At 40.1% G+C, this 11,533-nt stretch overlaps 1 protein-coding gene across 1 annotated transcript; it reads right to left on the bottom strand.

Moving 5' to 3' along the window:
- Nucleotides 1-6,180: 6,180 nt before the first annotated feature.
- LOC125405555 (peptidyl-prolyl cis-trans isomerase A) lies at nt 6,181-6,851 on the bottom strand. Its single transcript, XM_048442155.3, has one exon. The coding sequence runs from the start codon at nt 6,849-6,851 to the stop codon at nt 6,357-6,359; it is 495 nt and encodes a 164-aa protein (XP_048298112.2). The 3' UTR covers nt 6,181-6,356.
- Between the last annotated feature and the right edge of the window lie 4,682 nt (nt 6,852-11,533).

The raw sequence follows: 11,533 nt of genomic DNA, 5'->3' as shown, positions 1-11,533 counted from the left end.
ATCTGCAACATTTCAACTCTCCGTAGTGATGATGGCCTCAACAGGCTTGTAACTCCTTTAACAACACATGCTTCTTATCTGAGAAGTTCAGTTCTCAGAGTTTTGTAGTCAAGGAGGTTTAGTACTCATGTATGCTTTGCCAACTCCATGGCTGCCCCTTATCAATTCATGCCTTACACAGGGAGATGATCTCCATTATGGATTGATGCTTGCCTTGGCAATCTGAGTAGAGCTGCGAGAAGTTTACCTGCTGGTTTATGGCGATGGAAAGGCTGAGGTGGCAATTTAAAAAGCTGTGGTGGAAATTATTGCAGAAGGAATGGAAAGAGACACATAACCTAGCTTCCCGGAAATAGAGGCCATTCAAAAATTTAGCTTTCTTTAAAATATGTAGAACCTTTGGCTTTTAGGATGTGTGCATTTTATTTTCCCATTTCAAGACCAAGAATGTCTACTAATACAACTACTCAAAAGTGCATTTTCCATGTCTAATCAAAATTCAGAGCAAAGAGTTGCTTGTAGTTGAAACTCAAATTTAGACGGGTGTTAGTTAACCAATTGGTTGTGGTAAGGGCCATAAAGAATGGGTACAGACAGTTCTGAGTATGTTCTTCCTGGTCTTCCGACAGCCAGAGACTGTGGCTTACTACAGCCCTGGCAGCAGCCTTCTCTCCCCTTCCACAGCAACAGCAGATGCTCGGCGCCAGACCATGCGTGCCACCCTAAGTTTCTATTCAAGACCGTAAGATGCTTTCTGGCTCGGCTTCAGCTTCATCCTGGAAAATGTCCTTCGTTAGAGATGAGTTGAAACCCTCATGATCTGAATTCTGGCTTTGATTTGAGAAAGTAAATCTCCAGGGAAAGTGGAGTGTGTGCCTTTGGAGCCTTGACTTTTCATTTGTGTGTGACTAAAACTGAAATTATAACCTTCTATGATTTTCCCCTTGAATGATTTTTGACCTGTTTCTACAAAGTGGGAAAATAAACCAACCAGCATGAGAAACCCAGTCAGCATTGAAAAGCCACGTGGAAGAACAAATGGAAAACTAACATCTACGACTCATAAAAATTAATGGCAGGGTGTGGCATGCAGCTGCCCAACTGCCGAGAAGAAAGCTATATTGTGAATTGCTGGGGAATTAACTGCTGTAAGAGGAGATGGGTCCATGGTGAGAGTGGCTTTGAGCTGGGAACGTCAGTAGAGAGACATACCTGAGCATTTGCCTGAGAGTAAGTGGCTTTCTCTGATAGGCAGTTCTTTTTCATCATGGAAATATTTATCTGATGATGATCTCAGTAGGCATGGCAACCGTTGCAGCAAGGCAGGGAAACTAGAATAATCTTGGGAAAGGAAAGTTGAGATTGGAGACAAGTTGATTGAAAGGATCCTTCTAATAGGCACATGGGAAGAAAATCAGATCCACATTTATAGACACACTTGGTTGAGGGAAATCAATGGTGAAAGAGGAAAAGCCAAGAAAGACAAGGCGCTCTGAGAAAGGTTTCTTTGTTACATCCTTTTCTTTGTTTACACCCTTTGAGCAAGAAGAGCCACATAGTGAAGCCTGAGGTCAGGGTGAGAAAATAGGCTCCTCAGTTAAAAAGTTTGGTTAAAAAAAATCCGGCAAAAATTTTTGAAGAAACAATGCAATTTATTAATACCACATCATTGACACAATTTCTTAAATTATTATTGACTCTTAGCTGATTTCCTTTTGAGATTTTTGTCTAATATGTATTTTTCCCTGATATAATGAATTTCAATAATATCATATAAAATTATATATACACTATCCATTATATATCCACTATATATGATATCATATATATAATCATACATGATATAACATATCATATATAACACATATCAATATATAATTATGTATAATATATTTAGATATATAAATGACATAATTCTTTCAATTATATTTTAGTTTTTAAAAATCTTAATTCTATTTATAAAATGAATCTTAGCCCCCGCAGTGTAACTCCCGAGTAGTCCGTTTCTCATTTTAGCTCCCTCGCAGCAGTTTCCATATGGACCGTTCCATTATCATTCCTTTCTAAATATTTTCTAGTGTCCCTCCTGACTCCTTTCATCTGCCGACTCTGGTATTTTTAGATCTGTGCATTTATCACATCACTCATCACACTCTTCAAACAGCCTGTGTCCCTAATCGGGTTTCATGCCTCCTCTGTCACTGCTGATAGAGACGTGCTCCAGCCACTCACCACGCGTCTGGCCCTGCCGTCTCCCTTCCTATGACTGCCCATCCTAAAGGTGTGTTGGACTTGTGCTATGATTTGGTCTGAGGAAGTTGCTGGAGTTTCTTGGGGAGCTCTGCTCTAGACATCTTGAGGCACCTTACCTCTGACACGATCCTGTGATCTAAAGTACGTCATGTCTAGTGCCAGTCTATTTACCACAGCTTTATCTCACTCAGCACCGCTTTATCTTCTCTTGTTTTCTTTCTTTCTTTTTTTTTTTTTTTTCATTTGCTCTGTTCCTCTAACAGCCAGGTCACATTGTTATGCTCCAGCGAGCATTTCTTCAGATTTAGTTCATTCTTTGTGATGTCTGTCATTGTTGTGCGTCTGTATTTTCTGCAACATATCCTTTTTTTTTTGTGGGGGTGGGGCGCAAATCTGAACCGGCTTTAACAGCTCCTGTGAGCGGCACTGGCTGGAGCACACCATATTAGCTTCCATCTTCCTTAAGCAGTGGGTAGACTTTGCTGCCAGCGCCTCCTTTCGTCTGGTTATCTTTTCTTCACATAATCCCCTGGGTTCCCTTTTCTCAGTTTTTGTCCAAGATCTTCTTATTTTCTGTCCTTATATGGGTGTTGCAATCCAAATTACTATGAGATTGATGAGTAGCCCAGAACATAAAGATCACTTTTACTTTTTCATTTTCTCTGCCTTGAGCCCTTGAATTTTTTTTTAAATAAAGACAGACTTACTTTATTACGACAGAGTTTTTAAGAGTTATTTTTGCTACTTTTAATTATGTGTGTGTGTGTAGAGGCATTAGATCCCCTAGAGATACAGTTATGGGTGACCGTGAGTTCTTGGCATGGGTCCTCTACAAGAGCAGAACCATCTTTCCAGCCACACTGAATGTCTTATAATGGAGTCTCACAAATATAAGAGTAATATTTTAATTTCCTATGCCTTTTTGAGGGCTGTGCTCTTGGTATTTCTCTGCCACATCTTATGCACCATGCTTCTGGAAATATAACTTCTACCAGTGTTTTTAAGTTAAAAGTAACCACATCACCCTCTTCTATAGCTTCTGATATATATACACACACACACACACACACACACACACACACACACACACACACATATATATACACACATACACACACACATTACATATCTTTTTAAAATTCTAGCTATAAGTGCTAGGTTCTTTGGAAAATAGACCTGACACCTCCTACCATTTTCTCCCCAAGGATCTAACCATGTATATGCACTTGTCAACCACAGAAAGATCTTCTGTATTTCTAGTGTTAGTATGAATTCGTATTTTAGCACCATGGCTTAAGTGTGGTATAAACTTTGTTTTTCCAAATGAGTAATGTTGGAAGGATACCAAATATGAACTGCAAAGCGCTAAAAAACTAATTGTTTTTATAAATTGAATTATACATATTCTTTTTTTCCACTATAATACCAAAGACTTAGTTTTACATAGGGCTGGAGGGCCTGTGGGTGTTATTCCTGAAAAGTACTAAGAACCACTGAAGTTTACACGCATGTTAGAGAGTGGGATAAAGGTCACTTTCATTGCAACTAGAAAATTCTAGCAAGTATCAATCAAGACTGACTCTATATGAAATGTAATTGTAGTGGTTTGAATGAGAATGGCCCCATTGGCTCATATATTTGAATGTTCGTTCCCCAGTTGGTAGAACTGTTTAGGAAGAATTGGGAGGTATGGTCATGTTGAAGAAGGTGTGGTGCAGGAGAATTGTCTGTATTCTGTCAATCATATTTTAAATAAATGCTGATTGACCAGGCAGGAAGTATAGGTGGGAAAACCAGACAGGAAGTAGAGGTGGAGCAAAGAGAACGGTAGTATTCTGGAAAGCAGGAAGCTCCCTCCACCATTCCTGCCCAGACCACCAAAGAAGCAACATGTGAGCTGACAGCTGAAAAAGGTACCAAGCCATATGGCTAACATAGATCAGAATAATGGGTTAATATAAACTACAAGAGTTAATAAGAAGCCAGAGCTAATGGGCCAATCAGTTTATAATCTTATGGAGTCCTGTGTGTGATTTTCTTTGGGGCTTGCCGGCTGTGGGGTACTGGTCGGGACAGATACCCCAATAAGCTGGCCCTCATGTTACAAAGGTGTGTCATGGGGAGTGGATTTAGAGGTTGCACAAGACCTTGTCATTCCCAGTTAGCCCTCTTCCTGCCTCCTGCTTGTGTAGCAGATGCAAACTCTTAGTTATGCTGCCAGAGTCAGGCCTGCCTGCCTGTTGCCGTACTCCCTGTCATGACAGCCATGAACTCTAATCCCCTTGATCCCTGAGAACCCCAGATTAAATTCTTTCTTTTGTAAGTTGCCTCAGGCATGGAGTCTCTTCGCAACAATAAAAAAGTAATGAAGATGGTAATATTGAAATTTTATGATCAACACCAAATAGAGCAAAACCTAATAACAGATTCCAATTTCAAGTTAAAATATTGAGATTGTTGATGAGAGGCAACAAGACAGACCAGAAGTTTTCCTAACATGGTGAAATTTTATAGTCTTCTGTTGTTTTAGAATCAAATTAGACCTATTAGTTTCATCAGAGCAGCAACTTCTTAGGCTAACAAGCATTAGTAGGTATTAATACCTTGATCCCAAGTAAGGGTTTTGACTATTGAGTAAGGGCAGTACTGTGGTGTTCAGTATTAAATTACTGTCTAGGTGCTTTGTGTCTGTAACAACGTTTTGCAAGTTCTACCCATTTTGTGACCCTGTAGATTAGGAAAAGAGACTCAGGGGGTGTAATCAGTGTATTACCTTTCCTTCTAAAATCAGTTGTCCAAATTTCTAGAGATACATGTATTTGATAGAATCTCAAGAGCGATTTTAATTTCTTAAAGATCTACTTACCAAATTGATGATTAGATTTTTGAACCACCTCACTGTTGTTAATACTGTTGAGCTTTCAGGTTCCTCTTAATCCTTAAAAGAAAATGAAACCTTCCTGACTGACTTGGGGAGTGCAAATGATCTGTGGTGTCATCACTGAGCAGGGCGAAGAGGTAAAGCTTGTTGGATATGACTGCAGTCATACAGTTAAAGTCTTTTGATGGCTCAGACACAACTTTGATTGTTGGATCCTTTACTGGGTTCAAAATTACTTTTATTGGAGCAAATGTACATATTAATTCTCATTAATAGCATTTATCAAACATTCTGCTAAAACACACACCAGCTGATGTTCACACCTTGCACACTATTTGTGGGATACACACACAGAACAATGACGTACTATCTCCAGATATCTAGATTTACACCTTTGCCTGACCTAATAAGTTCTATTTGGCAGGCTACATAGGGGTGCAACTTTCTTGTTGGTGTGGGCTTAAGCTGGCCCCAGTGTGTAATAAATACATTAATTATAAATTCCACTGTGAGATGTATTTTTTTTTGTGGACTCTAACAGGCTTGAAATTTAGGATCCTCTTTTGGAGTACTATTTCTTCCTTTAGGAATTCTTTGTGTTATCCCACATCAAGGCTATGTAGCACTGTCAATCAGATGTAACCTGAGAAATTAAAACTTCACAAAACAAGCATAAGAATCCAAATACTTCCAGGATGTATAATGACTCCGAGTCCACACCAGTAACACAGCCCTGTCTGCCTTTCTCCTCCCTTGCCCTCTGTTACAGCCACCATTTGGGAGTACTTGTTCTCTTCCTTTTCAGTCCTTTCTGCTTTATTTTTAGACTTCTTAAAGCTGTACTAGGGTTAATTGACACCACACTACATATACTGAGTGTTTCCATGCAGATGAGTCAGGAGTTTGGATACGGAGGTGTGTCATGGTAGCATTATCTCAATCAAGACAGTCAATATATCAACATCTTAAAGTTTTCCTTCATGCTCTTTTGTGTGGCTGTGAGGTATATCCGCTTTCATTCTTTTTTTTTCTTACTTAGTTTTTTATTCATAATCATAAACTTAACTCTGCAATCCAGCTAGACTTGAAGGGGAATGAGGAAAATATGGAACCCAAAGAACTTCAGGGAGAGCAGAGATTACAGGGTACTGCAAGCAGATGGGGCTGGGGTGCTCTCCTGAGCTATAGAAGGAATGGTCTGGTGGGTAAGAAGTCAAAAGAATTAGAGTTGTCCACAGTTGGAAATGGTGATCTTCTTGCTGGTCTTGCCATTCCTGAACCCAAAATGGCCCATGGCTTCCACAATGTTCATGCCTTCTTTCACCTTCCCAAAGACCACGTGTTTGCCATCCAGCCACTCAGTCTTGGTGGTGCAGATAAAAAACTGGGAACCATTTGTGTTTGGTCCAGCATTTGCCATGGACAAAATGCCAGGTCCTGTATGCTTCAGGATGAAGTTCTTATTCTCAAATTTTTCTTCGTAGATGGATCTGCCACCAGTACCATTAGGACGTGTGAAGTCACTACCCTGGCATATGAATCCTGGAATAATCCTGTGAAAGAAAGAACCCTTATATCCAAATTCTTTCTCTCCAGTGCTCAAAGCATGAAAGTTTTCTGCTGTCTTTGGAACTTTGTCTGAAAATAGCTTGAAGGAGACCCAGCCCAAGGGCTCGCCATCGGCTGCGATGTCGAAGAACACGGTGAGGTTGACCATGGCTTCAGCAAGCGGCCAGAGGGGACAGCGGCGTCTGCAAAGTGCCCCCTTTCATTTTTTAAAGAGTACCTTACTGCTAACTATAGGTGTTTTGTTTCACAGCCAAAATGAAAAACTTAATATTCATTGTCTTAGACTGCTTCTGCTGTCTTAAGAAAATGCATTATAAAGAGTGGTTTATAAGAAAAAAAACCTATTTCTCATGATTTGGGAGTTTAGGAAATCCCAAAGCAGTTGAAATATTCAGTATCTGGTGAGAACCTGTTTGCTCTAACTACCTCTATACACCCAACTTCTATTGCTAGAAGCAGAGAGAGGTCTCAGTCTCTCTTAATGACACTAACCCTATTCACAGGGCTCTGTCACCATAACCTCGCCCCCCAAAGACTCTACTGCCTAATGCCACCATTTTAATGATGAAGATTTCAGCATAAAGTTTAAAAATAAATGAGCGAACATTAATTGTGCACACCCTTAGGGTTCAGCTGCTTAAGGAGCACACCAAAGGCCAAGTGGGGTACTTACTTTTGCCCTGTGGGAGAAGTCCTGGAAAGGAACACCTTCTTGGACCTTAGCTTAGTGTGGGAGAGTCTTAGGACTGATGTGGGTAGGGGGAATTTGTTTGCTTCCTTCTAAGGGTGAGATTTTTCCTCAGCCCCAGGGCTTCTTCAATTCTTAATCATAGTCTTGATTTCTCAGAAGAATATTTGAATATTTCAGGCTAAGACTTGATACCATATCATTGTTTCTATGGTGGCATTCAGGTTTTTTTTTTGTTTTTTGTTTTTTTTTGGACATCACTTCCTCATTAAGGTATTGTTGATATAGTTTTACACTCTGAAGTTGGTAAAACTGTAATTATGACAAGAAGTGTATCGACTAGGGAGAAGTTTGTATAAATTAAAAGCCAATAAAAGAGGAGGAATTTTTGGAGGGAGGATTATCATGTTTATAGTTAGGTGTTTATCCATTGTTTTCTTTCAAACTTAACAGCAACTTTAGGTAGTCTATCCATCAATATTCCAAACTGCTTATTAAAACATAGAATTTGGAGCTGTGTTATTTCTGCACCTACAGTCTTAGGGTTCCCTTGGGAGATTGAAATAAAGTCAGGCTCATTTCTTCCTAAGGGTAAATTCAATTTTGTTTGTGTATTTGTTTACACAGGCTCCACAGACAGGGTTTGTGCAGTGATCTGACTGTGGACCTAGGTCACCTTGGTCCATGGTTTCACATTTGGTGAGCAGGTACATTAAAAAATGGGACTCTGCCATATTCCATTTAGCTCTATTATGATGTGACAGTTGTCGGTCTAAAGAAGCCAAGTCTATGAAAGGCTTCTTTCTCCGTTAACGAATAGTTTTGAACTGCTTTGGCGTTTCCATAAATTTCATAAATGGGAGTTTAAATGGCAAGTTCCAAGTTCTGTTTAATAAATGGAATGCTTATTATTTAAATTACTTGAATGTACTGAGTTTTATGTTTGTAAGCAAAAATGTGTGCTTTTAAGATTAGAAAAATCCATAGTCCCATGAGCATTTGTGCCAAGGCTTACTGTGAGTTGTTATGCCGTGTTCAGTTGATATCTCTGGGATGGCTGATCTTCTCTGAAGGGAAATGGAGGAGGAATGGATCTGGGGGAGAGGAGAAGTTGGAGAGAGAACTGGGAGGAGTAGAGGGAGGGGAAACTATGGTCTGGAAGTAATGTTTGTGAGAATAATGAAAAAATAATTTCTACTTTTAAAAATATTTAACGTGGGGTAGTTGGAGAGATGGCTCAGTAATTAAAAACACTGAGAACTTTTACAGAGGAGCCAGGTTCAACTTCCAGTACCCACACGTCAGCTCACAACTCTTCTGGCCTTTTAGGGCACAAACACATGTAGGCTAATTCCCACAGGTATAAAAAACAGTAAAAACCTTGTTTCAGATGTGCTTTCCATATGGTTTAAAAAAATCTGAGGGGGGGGGAGAGAATGCACAGGCATGTATCATGGTGATGGTGTATGTGTGGAGGTCAAAGAACAAGCTTGAATATTTGTTCTTGCCTTCCACCTTTTTGAGGAAGGGTCTCTTGCTGGTCACTGCAAGTATCAGGTTAGCTGGCCCATGAGCTTATAGGGATTCTCTTGTGTCCACTGACCACTTGCTGAAGGAGCACTGGAATTATAGGTGTGTGCTGCTCTCTCTGCCTTCACATAAATTAATTACAAACTGTCTGGCCTATTAGCTCGGCTTATAATTGGCTAGCTCTTAAAACTTATACCATTTCTATTATTCTATATTTTACCAAGACTTACAGCTTTGTTACCTCACATGTTTTTCTCCAGTGACTGCTGGCATCTCCCAGACTCTGCCTTTTTTCCACCTGTGTTTTTGCTTGTATTCCAGCCTGGCTCTATTCTGCCTGACTATTGACCAATCAGCTTCTTTATTAATCAAAGGTAAAAACACATTTACAGCATATAGAAGGATGTCCTACATCAAATATGTCTCTCTACACAGTGCCATATAAAATAATTAGGAAGTTAATAAGAATAATTTTCTTAAGAGTCAGATTTACTGTAACATATTTGGAAGTGAATCTCCACTTGTATTCTTTAAAGACTTTTTTATGTGTTCCTAGATTTATATGCTATACCTTTAATCTCTTTATTTCACATCTCTCAAATACAAATGTCCACATTCTCATTAGTTAAGCCAGTGGCTTTAAGTTAGACCCCTTCTTAACTCATGAATCATGACGCAAAGGCCTGTGTTGCAGATGTGGGGAGCATGAACGGAGTTGAAAATGCCTCACACAGCCTTAACAGTGACAGTCTGTGGTTGTCCATAAGGGTCACATGGTGTGGGAGAAAGGGAGGGGGTGGCAGAGCACAGGTATATTGTGGCCTCCAAGTTCTGGAAGCTGGATATGCTTCTACCTGCACTGACACATCCTACAAAAGTTCAGATTTCTGGGACTTTTTCTAACAGGCAAAAACACAGCATGAATGCAAGCAAACTATATGGGAGGCAAGAGGCCAGAGGCTGACTTGAAATGAACCTCAGGACTGACTCAGGGAGGGTGGGGTTATAAAGGACAGAACTAGAGAAACAAGGACAGCTGGGGCATGGCCCCTTCAGAATCTGAAAGCTCTGCCTTGGTGGGAAGGGTAATCTTCTAGATTGGGCTTCAGGGACATTCTCAGGAAGGTTGGAAAAGTGCCGATTTCTCTGCCCGAAGGCACAGCTGAGAGGAAACTCCAAGCCTCATTCCCCACGGTGTTCTCACTTTCACGAGGAGAAAGAAATATACAATTATTTATGAAATGATTTATTTTGTTTATTGCAGTGCAGAGGAATCATGGGATGCTGGAAGGGTTCAGAGCAGGCTGGCGACCCGAGGAAGAAAGGATGCAGTATCCTTTAAGGAGGTAACTGCTGGAAGACAATGCTTGAGATGAGCTCTGAGTGATGTTTAGGAATCGACAACAGCTACAGTCGCATATAAAAGTGGAAATTTCAGGTGAGAGGCACAGCAACCACAAAAGGTCTGGATTCTAAAGGAGAGGGGGCTAGGAGAGAAACCGAAAGGCACCCCTACAACAGAAGGCACACCCTGAAGCTAATAGATGCCAAGTCACTATACTTGCTAGAAACATGAAATTGTTTTGACATTTTCAGAACACTGAAATACCTCATCTGTTGCCCTTACTCCATTCGCTTCCTGTTTCTCAATAATAGCCAGGAATAGTTCCTAGTTGTGTTAAGGAGGGGGCTAACTTACGCATCATGGCAAAACCGCACCGTATTTAGAATTAAAATTTGAGTTAGTTTTTTTTTGTGCAAACCCAGAGAAAACGCAAAGCAAGAACTTCATGATCAAGATTAGACCTGCCAAATCTCTTGACCATCTTTTATGTAGAGGAGATTGAAAATGAAGCCAAACAAAACAAACAAGCCTTTATTAAGTAAAGGATTTTATAAGACATTTAGGAGACTTTGTGTATGTTTCCCAATGTCATCAATGGTGTTGGTCAAGCTTAAAGGGAGGGTTGGCAGCACAAATTATGGGATGGCAAATTCTCCACTTCTGAATGCCAACTTATGGATAAGACCTTTCTACATCTCCTAAGAAATTATAACAACTGAAATTATGAGTCCCTGGCTCTTAGTTGTCTCACAGCAAGTCCTTGCAGAGTCTTCTCAGCTGCTATTGGCTAATTATTTTTCGTTTGAATCTGATACTTCACCTCTGTCCTGTCAGGACACGTGATGTGTCTCACGTGGTAAAAGGAAAACTGTAAACCACCATTGCTGTAAATTACTGGAGTGGAAGTACGTTACTTACGTCTAACTAAAACTAATATTGTGTGGCTACCGTGAGGGTCACCCCATGTGAACTCCGTGACCACTAAGCAGAACTTTGCTGCCTCATCTTTAGGGCCAAGATCCACTAAATGTCCTAATTTCCCTCTTGTTCTGAGAGTTCACAGTGAGAGAGAAGAGTAGTTGGGTTCCATTGACACAAGCTATCTGAGAAACAAACCCAGCTCTGCTAATCCAGCAGGGAAAGGACCCAAAAGTATGTATTAAAAAAATTAAAAGATATTGTTTAATCAATGTTGTTTCCTGATTATTTATAATATACTAATGTAAATGGAGACCATTCATTTCCCGGCTGCCCAGACCCAAATAAT

Source organism: Myodes glareolus, chromosome 17, assembly GCF_982192425.1.
Source record: "Myodes glareolus chromosome 17, mMyoGla1.1, whole genome shotgun sequence".
Lineage (NCBI taxonomy): Eukaryota > Metazoa > Chordata > Mammalia > Rodentia > Cricetidae > Myodes > Myodes glareolus.
The sequence above is the reverse complement of the archived record's forward strand: the minus strand, read 5'-3'. Positions and strand labels throughout refer to the sequence as shown.

Bases quoted from the DNA above. Each gene is read 5' to 3' on its own strand.
- LOC125405555 (XM_048442155.3), bottom strand. From the start codon at position 6,851: ATGGTCAACCTCACCGTGTTCTTCGACATCGCAGCCGATGGCGAGCCC.